Source organism: Schistocerca americana, chromosome 3, assembly GCF_021461395.2.
Source record: "Schistocerca americana isolate TAMUIC-IGC-003095 chromosome 3, iqSchAmer2.1, whole genome shotgun sequence".
Taxonomy (NCBI): domain Eukaryota; kingdom Metazoa; phylum Arthropoda; class Insecta; order Orthoptera; family Acrididae; genus Schistocerca; species Schistocerca americana.
The window spans coordinates 990,638,681-990,657,568 of NC_060121.1; the positions used below are offsets into that span (position 1 = coordinate 990,638,681).

The window sequence follows — 18,888 nt, forward strand, 5'->3', positions numbered from 1 at the left end:
GATGAGGAAAACCTTGTGTAACATCGTATTCCTTATCAGCAAGCCGTAGGATCACTACCGTATTTAGCTCAAAGCACAAGACCGGACATTGCATATGCTGTGGGGGTTCTAAGTAGATTCAGTTCTAATTATCGAAAAATCCACTGGGAAGCGACCAAACGAATTATGCGATACATTAAAGGCACAGTCAATGTATGACTAACATTCCGAAAAAGTGGAACAACTGAAATTGAAGGTTTCTGTGATGCTGAGTATGCATCAGCGGCTATCAACGGCCGGCTATATCTTCAAGTTAGCTGGGACAGCAGTTTTCTGGACTTCAAAACGACAACAAACCATCGGTCTATCAACTACAGAAGCTGAGTATATGGCTTTATCAGCAGCAGCGCAAGAAGCGGTATACCTTCAAGGATTGCTTCGTGAATTGTGTGTTATGCATAGTGAAAAACCAGTAAGCGTATGCTGTGATAATAGAGGTGCCATTGTACTGAGTCACAATGGTGTGCATCACACACGAACAAAACACATTGACGTGAGGCACCACTATATTCGTGATTTATCTAAAACAGGAAAATTCAGTGTGAAACCTGTAAATACCGATAAGCAGCAAGCTGGTTTTTGACAAAGGCACTGCCTAAAGGTAAACATCTGTGGTGCTGTCAAGCTGTGGGACTTTCAGAGTTCACGAATTGACATCTCGAGAACTTGTGGGGGTGTTGGGAACATTCACATTTTACTCTTTGATGTGATGTATGTATGGTAGTTTATGTTTTCTCCTTGATCTTCGTTATGTACATCGCTGAATAAATGGTCTCTAAAAATGTGTGTTCCTGGCAATACAGTGTATTGTGTATTTGATTAAAAGGTCAACTTTATATTCTCACAGAGGACTAATTAGAGTCAATATCTAATAGTAACACTACAAATGTCTGACAACATACAAATAAATTCAATCTACTAACCAACCTGATTCTACCCAAAGTACTTTTTTCACTTCAAGTTGCAGCCATATTGTTATCCATTTCATTGTAAGTTGTTGAATACAGTACTGGTATCTACAAAATCTATAAAAAAAACCACTTCATAAATGTGGTAGAGTGCAAGTAATTTAGTATGCTCAGTCATACAATCTAGTCTGCTGGCTCACTGCTTCAATTAATCTGGCGTCATAGTAACGAAGTGAAACAATTTATAGCAAACAACGAAAGAACAACAAACAACTGACATCACCCACGAAAACCATGGCGAAACGAAATATGGAGATCAGCGCTGACCGCAGGGCCGTGTATCAGGGGGAAATGAGCTTGAGCGTTACGTTATCAACAACAGAGGGGTCACTGCAGCTGTCAACACTTTCTTCCAGAGAAATCTTGACGGTGCCGTGTCGTGACGGCCTGTGTGAATTGGCCTCAAGTTGTAGCATATGTCACTGAATCAGGGATATTCAGCTGCTTTTACATGTATTTAATGATCATTCATGTCTGTCGATAATTTACAATACTTGAAACTCAAAAATGTAATACGTATTTCGCTAATCAACTGGTAAAATAATTGAAAACACACTTTAATTCTTATGGCTACTTTCTCGCCGCTTGGGGCGCTGGGCGTTGCACCAACTGTCGGACAGTAACAGTTTTCACATCAGAGAGTGTCCCGACTATATATGTTAGACAGTGATACCCCTGGTAAGGTATATGCAAATAAAGGCACGTCCGCAGGGAAGGCAGCATAGCGTGCCACAAGTTCCCTATGTACACTCTATCTGTTCAGTTCACCCACACATTAAAAACTCGATTAAGAACTGCATTTGCAGATATACTGGAAGTACCTTCAGTAGAAAAATGTGGTTAGCATACGGAAACAGCCTGTTCCGACAGCAAAGTGGAAAGTAGGTTCTGCCATCACCCTTTGGGCCAGTTTCAAATGAATGTGAATTTTGACTGCTTGGTTGAAATGCTTTGGCGATTGCGCATCGAGTTGATCGACAATCTATACTGTATCGATACTCCACATCTAACACTTCACTACCAATCGCACGTGTGTTTGTTTACATTTTTGGTAGAGTTTTTGTATCCGTGTAGGCTTACCAAGTGATTGGAGTAATGAGTGTTACTAGTTTGGAAATAATAGTAGGAACTTACGAAGAATTTCTACTGGGTTATCGAGTGACCAAGACTGAGATTAAGGTATTCTAAACAGTTGTCATATTTTATTCAGAGAAAAATTGTTGGAAGCCAGGTTTCTTGCTCTGATTATGACATGTCACACTTTCAACGGCAATGAGTTGTATGTTCATCCAATTACTTGCGTTCTGTTTGCGCTATTTGTTTGCTCTCTTCCTGTATAACAGTCACAGTTTGTTCACATAAACCCCGCAAAGTGAAGTGCATGTCGAAGAATGTATTTTAATGAGCAGATGATGTGGTTTTCCATCACAGCGACCAAACGGCGTTTGCAATTTTCTCTTAACAACTTGAAGCTCCTCATTCACAGTATCTACAAGTGAACTAACGTCGTGTTCCGCTCCATATTTTCACCTAGTTATGCTCTTATTGACTAACTGCAGTGTTAATCGTATAACGACATACAACTAGTTTTTTTTCATGAAGAACTTAAGTTAAAATTTATATACTTTAAATGCTGCTTGCTAGTCTTTTACGCACTTTGTTATTTTATCTCTGGAGTAATTTATTAGTAGTCTGTCTGTATAATATGTACAATTCTGGGAACATTTTACAGTGATATTGGATTTGTCATCTCTGTACAATGAAAACAGGTAACTCATAATGTACAAACAAGTTTCTTATAAAGTTGGGACAGTTGGTAATCTGTGGCCTTGCTGAAGGAACCATCCCAGCATTTATCTGAAATTATTTAGGAAAACTATAGAAAATCTAAGTTAGGATGGTGAGACTCCATCCTTTCAAATATGAGCACGTTCTCCTTAACAGTTGCACTGTTTTGTATGATTGGCCCCTTTTGTACAATGTTCATTTGATCATACACTGTAAAGGGGATTACAGAAGTATCTGGTTCCACCCATCTGCTTTGACCCATGACATCATCAGTATGCTGGAAATGGCTATTCCAAGTGTCTCCAGTATAGCGCCTATGACGTCACTACATACACAATGGCAACAAACACGAAAATACGCATAAATAGGACTATAACATCTCCGTCCAAAAATATAACCAAACTGTGGGACAGCCGCAGGAAATTGGGGATTTAGATCGGGGACAGGCTATATATACATATATTTTAAAAAAATAAATAAATAAAAAAAATAAAAATAAAAAAACCACAATCCCAAAACACCGAAAAAAAATTTTTCACCATTCTATTACACCAGCAAAAATTTACAGGAATTGGAAACTTCCCTTGAGCTATATAGGTGAACCACAGCTGACAATACCAAAACACCAACACCTACAACAAAAACTGTGAAAATTGGAGTAGGACATTCCCCTTGACCTGTACAGTTCAACCACAGCTGACAATATCAAAACACCAACACCTACAACTAAAACTACAAAAATTGGAATAGGGCGTCTCCTGTGATTTGTATAGGTCAACCACAGCTGATGATACCAAAACACAACTAAACCTACAAAAAATAAAACCAAAACCACAACCCCTCAAAACTCAAACATCCCAACATAAATTAAAACACATTCAGTACCATAAAAACACAAAACATCACAACTTGAGAAGAATAGATGAAAAAAAAATTGCGTACTACCACCAACTCTGGCACTGCAAACTAAGTCCGCCACCTAAATGTGCCCCCCCCCCCCTCCTCGCAGTATTCAAGCAGTGGGTGAACAAGTGTACTGTAACCTACTTGCTTTGTTTTCAGACTGCATTTCCTTAGGATTCTTCCAATGAATCGCAGTCTGGCATCTGCTTTACCGACGATCAACTTTACATGATCATTCCATTGTAAATCACTCCTAATGCCTACTCCCAGATAATTTATGGAATTAACTGCTTCCAGTTGCTGACCTGCTATATTGTAGCTAAATGATAATGGATCTTTCTTTCTATGTACTCGCAGCACATTACACTTGTCTACATTGAGATTAAATTGCCATTCCCTGCACCATGCATCAATTCGCTGCAGATGTCCCTGCATTTTAGTACAATTTTCCATTGTTACAACCTCTCGATATACCACAGCATCATCCGCAAAAAGCCTCAGTGAACTTCCGATGTCATCCACAAGGTCATTTATGTATATTGTGATAGCAACGGTCCTACGATACTCCCCTGCAGCACACCTGAACTCACTCTTACTTCGGAAGACTTCTGTCCATTGAGAATGACATGCTGCGTTCTGTTATCTAGGAACTCTTCAATACAATTACACAATTGGTCTGATAGTCCATATGCTCTTGCTTTGTTCATTAAATGACTGTGGGGAACTGTATCAATTGCCTTGTGGAAGTCAAGAAACACGGCATCTACCTGTGAACCCGTGTCTATGGCCCTATGAGTCTCGTGGACGAATACACAGCATCTACCTGTGAACCCGTGTCTATGGCCCTATGTGTCTCGTGGACGAATAGCACGAACTGGGTTTCGCATGATCGTTTTTTATGAAACCCATGTTGAATCCTACAGAGTAGGTTTCTAGTCTCCAGAAAAGTCATTATACTCGAACATAATATGTGTTCCAAAATTCTTCAACTGATCGACGTTAGAGATATAGGTCTATAGTTCTGCACATCTGTTCGACGTCCCTTCTTGAAAACGGGGATGACCTGTGCCCTTTTCCAATCCTTTGGAATGCTACGCTCTTCTAGAGACGTACGGTACACCGCTGCAAGAAGGGGGGCAAGTTTCTTTGCATACTCTATGTAAAGTCGAACTGCTATCCCATCAGGTCTTTTGAGCGATTTTAATTGTTTCTCCATCCCTCTGTCGTCTATTTCAATATCTACCATTTTGTCATCTGTGCGACAATCTAGAGAAGGAACTACAGTGCAGTCTTCCTCTGTGAAACAGCTTTGGAAAAAGACATTTAGTATTTCGACCTTTAGTCTGTCAACCTCTGTTTCAGTACCATTTTGGTCACAGAGTGTCTGGACATTTTGTTTTGATCCACCTACCGCTTTGACATAAGACCAATATTTCTTAGGATTTTCTGCCAAGTCAGTACATAGAGCTTTACTTTCGAATTCATTGAACACCTCTCTCATAGCCCTCCTCACACTACATTTCGCTTCGCGTAATTTTTGTTTGTCTGCAAGGCTTTCGCTATATTTGTGTGTGCTGTGAAGTTCCCTTTGCTTCTGCAGCAGTTTTCTAACTCGGTAGTTGTACCACGGTGGCTCTTTTCCATCTCTTACGATCTTGCTTTGCACATAGTCATCTAATGCATATTGTACGATGGTTTTGAACTTTGTCCACTGATCCTCAACACTATCTGTACTTGAGACCAAACTTTTGTGTTGAGCTGTCAGGTACTCTGAAATCTGCTTTTTGTCACTTTTGCTAAACAGAAAAATCTTCCTACCTTTTTTAATGTTTCTATTTAGGGCTGAAATCATCGATGCAGTAACCGCTTTATTATCGCAGATTCCCTGTTCTGCATTAACTGTTTCAAATAGTTCGGGTCTGTTTGTCACCAGAAGGTGTAATATGTTATTGCCACGAGTCGGTTCTCTGTTTAACTGCTCAAGATAGTTTTCAGATAAAGCACTTAAAAAAATTTCACTGGATTCTTTGTCCTTGCCACCCATTATAAACATTTGAATCTCCCAGTCTATATCCGGCAAATTAAAATCTCCACCCAGAACTATAACATGGTGGGGAAATCTACTTGAAATATTTTCCAAATTTTCCTTCAGGTGCTCTGCCACAACAGCTGCTGAGCCAGGGGGCCTATAGAGACATCCAACTACCATGTTTGAGCCTGCTTTAACAATGACCTTCGCCCAAATTATTTCACATTTCGGACCTCCGTCAATTTTCTTCGATACTATTGCACTTCTTATCGCTATAAACACGCCTCCCACTTCACTGTCCAGCCTGTCTCTGCGGTATACATTCCAATCTGAGTTAAGAATTTCATTACTGTTTACGTCTGGTTTCAGCCAACTTTCTGGATATTGCGACCATTTATTAATGAGAGCGGTTCTGGGACCTTTCTATAGACGCTCCTGTAGTTTACTATTACCACATTAATATTGTTATTCCCTGTTCGTGTTGCCTACCACCACCTTGCTGCATCTCAGTAGGTGTCTTGTCAGGCCTAGGGAGGGAATTCTCTAACCAAAAAAACCCACATGTGCACTCCACACGTACTCCGCTACCCTTGTAGCCGCTTCCTGCGTGTAGTGCAGGCCTGACCTATTCAGGGGGACCCTACATTTCTCCACCCGATAGCGGAGGTCGAGAAATTTGCACCCCAGATCTCCGCAGAATCGTCTGAGCCTCTGGTTTAAGCCTTCCACTCGGCTCCAAACCAGAGGACCGCGATCGGTTCTGGGAACGCTACTACAAATAGTTAGCTCTGATTCCACCCCGTGAGTGAAGCTTTCTGCCTTCACCAATTCCGCCAACCGCCTGTACGAACTGAGGATGACCTCTGAACCCAGACGGCAGGAGTCATTGGTGCCGACATGAGCAACAATTTGCAGTCGGGTGCACCCAGTGCTCTCTAGAGCCGCCGGTAGGGTCTGCTCCACATCTCGGGTGAGACCCCCCGGCAAGCAGACAGAGTGAACACTGGCCTCCTATTTCCCTAAGGGGCTCCATCACCTGCCTAACGTTGGAGCTCCCAATAACTAATAAACCCCTCCCCCCGTCTGCCTTCTCGGACCTTGCTGAAGGAGCGGCCACATGTCCACTCACAGGCAGAGCGGCCGATGCCACACGGCCAGCCTCCACATTCACCCTCCGCCTGATGCGCCGCGAACACCGCTGAACACGCCACTCCCCTTGGGGAGAGGGTGGCCCAACCGCACCCGGTACCCGCGTAGATATCTCGACAGCAGGGACCGTGGGTGAAGCATGTAACACCTGGGGTGTACCATGCAATGCACCAGACTCCCCACTGCCGCTACACTCCGAGGCAGCAGCCTGAAGACGGCTGACCGCGGCTATCAACACATTCAGCTGATAGTGAACAGTGCCCAGCTCCTCCCTCGTCCGTACACAGCAGTCACACATCCTATCCATCCAAAGAAATCAATTTACTGTAGACTGTTAATCAACTTTTAACTAGACTGCTAATCCACTAAAGGTGGCTGATAGCTGACTAAACTGTTGTTACTAGACACTTCTTGTTGAAAACAATGAAAATAGCACAGCCTGTCTCTGGACTGTATTCAAAACAAACACTAGCACTACTGGCACTACAGCTGACTAAAGGGACTCTCTCTGACTGTATTCAAAACAAACACGAAATCTATGGAAAACTATTACTAGCACTCGAAAATTAAAGCTTCGTAAAAGCAAAAACACACGGGAGAAGAAGTGACAAGTAAGAAAAATGCAGTTAATACTTAAATTAACGTAGCTCGCTGCACAGCAGACGTGACGCAGACGGTAGTTACGATGACACTGACACTACTAGTGACCATAACATCACTAAATTCACTGGGAAACAAAGATATAAACAACATGAACTATTTCACTGCAGCAATGAAATGAAACTAATGGGACAATTGTGGGAAGTTGGGTGCTTAGAGTGGAGACCTGCTAAATATGCAGCAATAAGAATAATGCCACTGTTCCAAAACAAACAAAACTGAAAAATGAGAAACACGAAATCCTCAGGAATAAGTAGGGGAAAAAAGGAAATTGAATATTTAATTTGTTTTGTGTAGCTCAAAGGAAAACAGCAATACAGTGCCCCCCCCCCTCCCTCCCTCCCTCACACACACACACACACACACACACACACACACACACACCTACACCTTAGAGACCTGTATCATGAATTTCACATGACATATAGCTCAAACGAAGACAGCTATACCAAGAACCCACAACTAGAAGAACTATTATTAAAACCTACTTACTTTTATTTTACATGTGGCAAGAGCTTTATCGACCAAACGCCTGCTCTATGAGCCTCTTCCACTTCTGTCTGTCCAATGCGCTGTTTGTCCTGTTGCTGTTCATCCTATTTATGTCCTCCCGAATGTTATCCCTCCATCTGATTCTGGGTCTTCCTCTAACTCTCATTCCATCTATTGTTCTCCTGAATGCTATTGTAGGTAGTCTATTCTCTGTCATTCTTGCCATACGGCCTGCTCAATTCAATCTTCTCCTCGTGAGCAGTTCGACGATGTTACGGTGTTTGTACAGCCCTCGTAATTCTTCATTTCTTCTTATTCTCCATTCCATATTATTTTCGTCGTACGCCGGACCAAAAATTTTCCTTAGTACTTTTCTTTCGAATATTACAGTTTTTCTTCATCTTTCTTTCTAAATTCACATCCATATAACATCACAGGTATAATGGTCGATTGATATAAGCGGATTTTGAAGTTACTGCTAAGTGATCTTTTTCTTAGAATTTTGATGAAACTAAAAAAAATGTCTTGTTTGCTGTTCCTAAATGGGCATCTATTTCTATGTCTGTTCTGTTGTTATTACTAAAAATACTTCCTAGGTATTTGAAGTGGTCAACAGTCTTGAAATTGAATCCATCCATAGTCAAAGGTGCATCTTTTCTGGTTTTCCTGCTTACGGGCAGGTATTCTGTCTTTTCTTCATTAACATGTAATCCTGCTTTCTCAGCAATTTTCTAGTAATTTTGCATCATTCTGATTAATTCTGTTTTGGAACTACTTATTAGTGCTACATCATCTGCATAGGCAAGTTTTGTATTGTTCACATCCTGTAGCTGGATCCCCTGTGGACTTGTTTTAGAAAATTCTCTATCGAACTTCTGTAGGACAAGGTTAAATAAAATAGGTGAATGGCATCCCCTTATCTCAGTCCAGTGTACACCTTAAAGTCTTCAGTTTCTCCTACCGATGTCTTTATGCAACGTAAAGTTTCGCCTCTACACATTTTAACTAATGTGATCAATTTTGATGGTATTTTGAATTCCTTCATTATATTTAGGAGTGTTTATCAGTATATGCTATCATAGGCCTCTTTAAAATCTACGAATAATATGTGGACATCTACATTGAATTCCCACTTCTTCTCAGTTACTTGTCTTAAGGTGAATAAGTGATCTAATTGTTTGTATTAACGCCTGTATTCCAGTTGTGGGCCTCCATTCCTTAATAACTCAGCATATATCTGGTCTTCACCACAAGCTTTGTTATTCTTTAATTTCTTTATTGATTGCTGTATTTCATTTACTGATGGGGTAGTAACTGTATCAGCTGTATCAATTGTACCAGGTTCTTCCAGTTTAAAGTAAGAGTGTAGGTCATTTCAGTTGAGAAGTTGTGAAAAGTATGTCTTCCATCTTTTTTGAACGTCACTTTTGCTGGTCAGTATTTTCCCATACTGATCCTGTATAAACTGCTCCCTTTTGTTGAATTTACCAAAGGATTTTTTTTTTTTTAAATATTTTGATACATCTGCCTTGTCCTGTGATGTTGGAAATCGCCCTCTTCCTCTCTGACCATATTGTTATAGTATTCCCTTTTCTCTTGTCATAGGGTTCTTTGTGTTTTTTGGTGGATTTAATAGTACCTTTCCTTCAGTGTCATGTTGTCCCTTTCTTTAATCCATGTATTCCTTGAGTTTCTGCTTTCCAGCACTTTTTCACGACACTTTGTGTTAAACCAAATTTTATTAGGTTGTTTTCTTTTACCTATGATTTTGGAAGCTGCTTCTTGAATACAGCCCTTCAGGTGTCTCCATCTGCTTTCAACATCCTGTGGTTCTGAATTGCTCAGTCGCAGTTTTGTTAGATTGCTCTCTATTTCTTTTGTAAAATTTTCTTTTATATTTACTTTCGCCAGGTTTCCTATGTTATATCTTTCAATTTCTTCTCTATTTCTATTTACTTTCCTTTTGAGTTTCACTTTCATTTTTGATATGATTAACATGTGGCTTGTGTCACAATCCGCTCTCCTAAAGGTTCTGACATCTTTAATACTGTTTTGGAATCATTTATGGATAGCTACACGATCAATTTGATTGACTACCTTTCCATCTGGTGATATCCATGCTCCTAAAGGAATGCGTTTGTGTTGAAATTTCATGCTGCTTATCGTGAGACCATTTGTCATTGCGAAGTTTGTAAGTCAAACCCCCATTATCTGAACTTTCCTCATGTAAGCTAAAATTGGTGATGATTGGCTTGTAGATTTCTTCCTTTTCTACTTTGGCATTAAAATCTGCTAACACTGTTTTTACATTGTGCCTACTTAATGAGTTGCATGTTTGTTCCAGTTGGCTGTAGAATTCTTCCTTTGTGTTGTCATCCTTATCTTCTGTGGGTGCATGTGCATTTAGAAATGTAATGTTAACCACTGCCTCTGAATAGTTATGTATGATGTACAGTTATTAACAAGTTTGAACTCCCTTATTGAGTCAGCTATTGATTTATGAATGTAGAAACCAGTTCCAAATTCATGGCGCTGACCGCAGTCTCCATACATTATTGTCCCATCTGCTATTTTCAGTGAACCTGTTCCCTGCCATCTTACTTCTTGGAGAGCTACCAGTTGCACTCCATATTTTCTTAATTTGTTTGCTAGTATTTGGGCAGGTCCGGGGTGATACAGGCTTCTAATATTCCATGATCCAAAAGAGAATTCCTTGTGGCTTTGCCAGTTTTTGTTCAAGTAAGTCCTGTCCTTTTTTCCGAGGCTCGCGTTGAGTATCCTGACCATTTCGTAATTTTACATGGGTGGGTTGGTAGACCTCTGCACAACCCCCAACCTGGAGGACCAGGAGTCTTGATTTTGGGGTACTGTACCCCTAGGAGGGTTGCCTTCACTGCAGCTGAGCAAGCCTCTCCTGCCCCTGCTAGTTTTGGTACACCCCGGGTATTTTGTTTCCCCTATCCGCCACCTGGGGAGGCGACCGATGGGGGACTAGCAAACCCCATTAAAACCTAATTAGAGCAAAATTAGTACAACACACTGCATGATACCTACTACTATGAACTACTGAATACAAGCTTCAGTTACCAGTACAAACCACAAAAATCATGAAAAACTAGTTCATCATAAATTTTGATATCCATACACATCTCAAAGAGAATTACAAACATAAAGAAGCACATTGCACTTTTTACAGTAAAGATAAAAAAAATACTTAAGAGTGTGATTACCACCAAAAGTCAGCTGACACACACACACACACACACACACACACACACACACACACACCAACATAACTATTACTGAAACCAACAGAAACATTGCCACATACACCCATCCCTGGTTCAAGAAGCAGAGACTTTGCCCGAATTAATAATTTCCGCACACTGCTGACACTTTGCACACATTCTTCCAAGAGGCTATATAACTGGAGAAATTTAACTGAATGGATCATGTTGTCATCTATAGCAGCACCCAAGGAATGCCTAGTAAATTTCATTGTAACATCCTTTCAAACCATTGATGATGTGATGAAGTAAAAGTTTCAAAACTGAGATCAAATCAGTAGCTAATAACTAATGGCATTGAAATAACACACTGTCAATGCAACAAAAACAAAATCCCACAACATCGAGTAACACACAGCACTAAGTCTAGTGCTGTACTGACATCTCTCTCAAATAGTTTGGAAACATAAACATCTCAGACTAGAATGTGCCACAATTTACTCCAACAGGCCCTCTGCAAGCACAATCCATTTCCAAGTCACACCGCAATGACATCACATAACACTGTTATGTCACGGGTACATGCAGATGAGTGGAATCGTACCCTTCTGTTGACCCTTTCCTGTAAGATTTCATTTGCTTTGTGCAATAGGAATTCTGCTGTTTTATCAGTGGCTATAGTGTTGTTGTAAGAACCAAAGATAAAATTTTCTCCATGTCTTATACTGTCTGGAAAGTAATTTATATATAGTAGAATGGAATTGGATCCAATGCACTACACTGAGGCATACCTGTGTTTATATGTACGTCTGTGACAGTTGTTTTATTAAAAATTTGCATGTGTTTCTTCAGAAGCACCTCCACAGTATTAAGATAATGTAATCTGCCTTTCAAGTTGTTCTCAGTGTGGTCTCAAATGCAATCTTAAGACAAAAAACAATGTACCATGAAGAAATTAACCAAATGGGGTGAAATTCAACAGCTGTGATGTGCATGTATGAAGAAACAAGTGATTACAATATCAGAAAAATTGGATGATTTATTCAAGAGAAAGAGCTCCACAAATTAAGCAAGTCAATAACACATTGATCTACATGTGGAACTTATACAAGCAGTTACTCGGGTTAGCACTGACTGACAGACTTGTTTGACATCCTCTTAAGGAATAGCATGCAAAATTCTGTCCAATTTGTGTGTTAGAGTGTCAAAACCCTGAGCTGGTTGGAGGGCCCTGCCCATATTGCTCCAGACATTCTCAATTGGGGAGAGATCCAGCAATTTGACCAGGGTAGGGTATGGCAAGCACAAAGACAAGCAGTAGAAACTCTCGCCATTGGTGGGTAGGTATTGTCTTGCTGATATGTAAGCCTAGGATGTGTTGCCATGAAGGGCAACAAAATGGCATGTAGAATATTTGTCAGCATACCTTTATGCTGTAAAGGTGCTGTCAATGACAACTAAGGGGTCCTGCTGTGAAATGAAGTGACACCCCAAACCATCACTGCTGGCTGTCATGCCTTTCTGGGGCATCTCCAAACACATCTCCGCTTTCCATTGGGGCTCAGTTCGAAGTGAGTCTCATCACTGAAGACAATTCTACTCCAGTGAGTGAGATTCCAGACCAAATGTGCCCAACACTAAAGGCATTTGCCCTTTTTGGTGTACAGAGGACAAAGGTAGTTGGTGCAAGGGGCACTGTGAGCTCAGCCCCCTTTCTGTGAGCTGCATATTAATGGTCCTCGCAGTCACTGAAGCACCAGTTGCATGTCGGATCGGTCATAATGATGAGTTGGGCTCTGAGTGCCTCTCTGATGATTGCTCAGTCCTCAAATTCTGTCGTCTCTCTGGGCCATCTGATTTCTCCTTGACATTGTGTTCAGCCATTGTTCACCCATTCCTGCCAGTGTTGTTGTATAGTGGCAGTGCTCTTGTATTCAAATTAGAGTGATTCACTGGTAACTCCAACTGGCTTCTTTGAACTCAACAACACATCGTCCCTCAAATTCTGACAACGGTGTATATTGTTTATGGGTGTGTCCATGAGGCACAGTTACTGTTCAACCAAGTACATGGAATAAAATTCAGAGAGACTTTATGTCCAGGTATCAACATGTTCCCTCTTTACTATCCACGCCAGATGTGCAGTGACAATTCACTGCAGCATCACACAGTCATCCTTTGCTTGCCAAAGTTTACAATTTTGCAGTTTCCGTTGTATGTGTATGAAACCAGTTTGTGACCAATCTGTTTAACTGCTTTGTGGTATGTTTTTTAAGTGTCTGTATCCTGTATGCATGTGATTTTCTTAGTAAGTGTGCCACTAAATGTAAAGCAGCACAGACTAAAGTGTAACTTACTTATTGTGTTGATGGTTCTTGTATTGTGTGCCAATGTTGATAATTCATTGACATTGGTCATAGCCATTTGGATGATAGTATAATCAGCGAGAAATGCTGAATCTGATGATTTATTTTGGAAGAAGATGTGAGTTGATTATTATAACATTTTCTAATCTGGTTATTATGAACTTTAAGTTTGGTTTCTGATTTTCCTATTTCTTTGATGACTGGAAAAAAGTAGATGTGCTGACAGACTGATGTATAGTACAACGTTAGGCCTAGGTTATGTTGGAATGTGACAACCTGGACATGAGGTGGCGACGTAATGAATGAGAACAGAACAGAACTAGGTGTGCAGACAGACTGACCTGTAGCATAGCCCAAGGCCTGGGTTACATTGGAATGTGATAATTTGTGTGAGAGTTTGTGAAGCCAATGAATGTCAGTGCTAAAAATATGAGTTCCATGATAGATTTATTTTTAGTGTAGCCTGAGATATACATTCATCATTCCTTTGCCTCATCACCGATTTTTTCCAAAAATTCCTATGATGTGACTAAATTCTAGCCTAATAGATTAAAACACCAACTAACTTTATTTACAAACCTTAGGAAATTACGAATTAGCGTTCTGATTGCCTATTAACTACCGAAACTCGATCTCTCATATTCAGTTCCCATTGTTCAACATGCAAGTTGTTATTCATATCGGCCTACAGCGCAACAGCTGTGAACACTGCCGCATCCCCCTCCCCCCCCCCCCCCAGCCCCCCCCCTACCCTCTCCCCACCCCAATGGCTATATGTGTTTGTCAAACTTACCATATTGTGTTTGATCATTGGGGTGCTCTTTGAAGTGTGGTGGTGTGTGTTCCATGTATGGAACTCGTGATGATTTTGTTTACATTTATGGAAAGGATAGATTGCTACTCGCAGTGAATATAGCGTGTTGAGTTGCAGACAGGCTTAAATAAAAGACTTACCCATTAAGCTTTCGCCCAAAGCCTTTTGATGGAGGCTTTGGCGAAAGGCTTAATGTGTAACAGTCTTTTCATCGTGCCTGTCTGCAACTCAGCATGTTATCTTTACAGTGCGTAGCAATCTGTCCTTTCCAAAATTGTTGCCATTCTAACCCATATTTTCCATTGTTTGACATTTTTATTTTTAAGTTTCAGTTGTGGATGTTGTTCATATTTTTGGTATATATGTGGTATAGTTGTTGGAGGTGGTTACTTAGGTCATGCTCTTTATTAGACTTATATAGGGCTAGCAATCGTATTCAAGATTGCAGAAATGAACATGATGCAACAAAAAGCTAGTTTTTCTTTTCTTTCTTTGTTTAATGTACGTTGCACTGATTGGCAAGTCTGTAGCGGAGCCCATGGCCTAACTTTGATTCTAAGATTACTTTTTGGTTGCAAGTTTCAATGCCAGGGAATATGTCATTACAATCTTTTTATTTATTTGGATTGTTCTGTAACTATATGTACATGCTGATGAAAATGTATATCTTCCTACTGTGTGCTAATATTTCCTAATTTTTCGTATGTTTGGTAGCATTAATAACAAGAATACTCCACCCAAAATCCAACAATGAAAAGAATTTTTGATGAAATTATTTAACTGTATAGATAAAATATCTACTTACCAAGTGGCGGCAGAACACACACACAAAAGACTGTTGTGACTGGCAAGCTCTTAGAGCCAGTGGCTCATTCTCCTGGCAGAAGGGTGAAGGGAAAGGACTAGAGAGGTCTAGGAAAAGGGGTAGTTTGGGAAAGTCGCCCAGAGCTGTGGGTCAGGAAAGACCTATCGTACGGGATGAGAAGCAAAGACTGATTGTTGGGGCTGCATTGGATGAGATTTGAAAAACTGAAAGCTTAAAGGTGGAAGACAGGGAAATATGCAAGACAGAGATTACTACTACAACATTAATAAGATGAGTAAGCCAAGTGCATTGTACGTAACGGAAGTGGGGAGGGGGCAGTGAAAAGTAGACAGGAAATACAATGAAAGATGTGGAAAACTGAAACAGAGTGAAGCAAAGAGTAGTTACAATGAAGAAAAGTTGAGATGGAAGAAATTTATGTAAATAAAGGCCAGGTGGGTGGCTTGAACCAAGGACATGTTGTGCTAGTTCCTACCTGCGGAGTTCTGAGAAACTGGTGTCCGAGGGCAGAATCCAGATGGCACGTGTGGTGAAACAGGCACCAAGGTGACAAATGTCATGTTGTAGAGCATGCTCTGCAACAGGATATTGCGAGTTGCCAGTATATACCCTCTCCCTATGCCCATTTTTCTTCCAGACACCATTTTCTCAGAACTCCACAGGTGGGAACTAACACTACAACATGTCCTTGGTTCTCACCACCCACTGGGCCTTAATTTACGTAAATTACTTCCATTTCATCTTTTCTTCACTGTAACTACTCTTTGCCTCACTCTGTTTTAGTTTTCTACATCTTTCATTGTCTTTCGTGTCAATTTTTCACCACACCCTCCCACTTCCATTACATACAGTTCACTTAGCTTACTCATTCTTATTAACTCATGCATAATGTTGTAGTAGTAATCTCTGTCTTGCATATTACCCTGTCTTCCACCTTTAAGCTCTCAGTTTTTCAAATCTCGTCCAATGCAGCCCCAACAATCAGTCTTTCCTTCTTATCCCGTACGGTATGTCTCCCCTGACTTGCGGTTCTGGGTGACTTTCCCAGAATCTACCATTTTCTTATACCTCTCCAGTCATTTTCCTTCACCCTTCTTCCTTCCCCTTCAACCCGTGTGCCTGAAGAAGGAGCCTCTGGCTCTGAAAGCTTGCCAATCACACCAGTCTTTTGTGTGTGTGTTTTGCAGCCGCTTGGAGAGTAGATTTTTTATCTATCCAATTAAATAATTTCACCCAAAATCCAGCTAGAGATTGACAGTGCCCTCTCTGCCTCCCCCCTCCCCCCCTCCCGAAATGTGATGGATTCATTTAATAGGCTGATGTGTGATGCAGCTCAAGGTCTAGGTTACACAGAAAGATAATAATTTGGTTGTGAGTTTGCAAAGTCAACTTCTGTGAATATGCAATAGAACTTATGGTAAGATTAACCTGTCACATAGCCTCATGTCTACATTTTTGCCATATTTTATGAATGTTAGGTTACATAAAATAAAACTGCGAAGTAAATTCAGAAAACTTTTATTAGATAGCAAACAAGTCTCTGGGGAGTTTGTTGCATTGTACATAAAATACAGAAAATGCTGGTGGTGCACTATGTACCTTTTACTGGAATTCCTTTTCTCCCCCTTCCCAATCCTAGTAGGGGTGGTGTTAGTTTTTGTTTTGACGGAGTTTTCTTGTTTTACTGTTGTCATCCACAGATCATTTCAAGAGGCTTGATCCCCACCATGTGAATGATGTCATTAGTTTTTCCTGCGCTATCACATTGCTTACAAATCCCCTCAAAACTTGCTACAAATTCAGCTATGTGAAATAGATTGATGATTATGGAGATCAGTTCTGCTGCCTGTTTTGGGGACAAATGTGATTGACCCCAAGTAATTTACATGTAATATATTGACTGTATTTTAATGAACTGCCATAAAAACATACCTTAAAGCCATTCAATGTAACATTCATTATTCTTTTTCATAAATGTTACATTCAAGAAACAAAAAGTAATTTAGGTTTGGGGCTTATTGACCCCAGTGGTACTCACTGAAAAAAAAAAAAAAGTTTTGTAAATGCAAAACATCATTGGATACAGTTGACTCAGAGGGAGAAAGTGTTATATTTTCAAAGTAATAGCTTTGGAAACAAGGGAGGTACATATTTTCAATGTGCTTGTGAGGTCATATTGACCCCAGTGGTATTAGGAGGGTTAAGGAGAACATTGTGCTGTTATTCAGGCATGTTACTGACAAAGTTCCTTTTCATTTTTGAAAATATGTGGACCTCCAACTTACTTTTTGTTTTTTTAGTTTCAGCATGTAGTCAGAAATACCAGGCGTAGTTTTCTGTATCACATGGCAACCAACTATTGTACAAAAGTGTTTGAAGAAAGAAATACTGAAGTTGATGGTTTTGATGTCACTTTTGTTTTTGAGAGTTTGGGCATGGTACATTTCAAAGTGTGACCTCATAAAGATATTACACATGCTTCTTCAGTAGTTAATTTACTACATCTTTATATTCAGTTATCAGTGCAGATGGACATGTTCATATAAGCCCTGGTTCATATCTTTATTTTGTACTGCATGTCTATTCACACTAATCTCTATTTGCAGGCTATGAGCCATCATCATCTTGCACACAAGGTGAGTCATTGCACTCCCTGATTTATAGAATGCACACAACTTCCAACTCGTACAATGTGCTTGGGAACACAAATGATTGTCCTTCAGCAGAGCTGAGTAGCTAGCTGGGCCATGTCAGAGACAATTTTATTCTCGGCGCACCTATTAGGTTGTCTCAGGGCATTGCAGAGCCAGGTAACTCTGGACTGGCCAATATTGCAGTAGCAAGGTGCATTGCTTGTTGTTTGAGAAGACCAGGATTACATCCTCAGTTTTTTCCATCTGGTTTTGCAATCTAAATTGAACACTATAATATACATGGCATACAGTCTCATCAATAGGACTTCCAGATTCCAACTCAAAGCACCTACTGTAATAGTCTATACTCTAGAGGAATGGTCGGGGATTTCTACTGGTAGACCTGTCACTTCATGATGGTAAATTCATAAGCTTGAGGACCACACACAGTGACACAGCAGCAGTACTAGTGAATGTTCACAAATGTGGAAGTTCTTGTATCGTATAGATTTATATAAAAGGGTGAATTCAGTTGACAAAATTGTTAAAATACAGAAAGGGTCACCGGCACTTTAAGCTTGCAATTTATAACACTGCCGAAAGATACATTTAACATCAGAAATACTAATCCTAGCTTTTGGAACTATGCACTCCTTCTTAATGGAGGAAAGTGGGATTAGCTGAGAAAGATCAGGAGAGGGGGGGGGGGGCGGCAAATCCCCTCAGGCCCTAGGTTGAGAGGGACAAAGCTGTTGTGAGGCCGATACAAGACAAAGATGCTAGGATTAATATTTTCTACTTTAAGTGTGGTTTGTATATCTTTGTGTACAATTTTGTGTGGGTGTGTGTGGGGAGGGGTTCTGTTCTTTCAAATACTGTGGATTTAGCCTTGATTGAAAAGCTGACATTATATTCCATAGCTATCAAGCTAAGTTCCTGAGGGACTTTTTGTACAGATTTGTAGTTGTTAGCAGATCTACCTATGTATCCGCAG

The 18,888-nt window shown here is 40.4% G+C and overlaps 1 protein-coding gene across 1 annotated transcript in view; it reads left to right on the top strand.

Annotated features, from left to right (window-relative positions):
* The first annotated feature begins 1,987 nt into the window (after nucleotides 1-1,987).
* LOC124606615 (p21-activated protein kinase-interacting protein 1-like) overlaps nucleotides 1,988-18,888 on the top strand; it is a 75,315-nt gene continuing 58,414 nt past the window's right edge. The window contains exon 1 of the mRNA XM_047138601.1: nucleotides 1,988-2,186. Within this exon, the coding sequence (XP_046994557.1) occupies nucleotides 2,103-2,186 (84 nt within the window). The 5' untranslated portion in view covers nucleotides 1,988-2,102. The remainder of the gene's footprint in view (nucleotides 2,187-18,888) is intronic.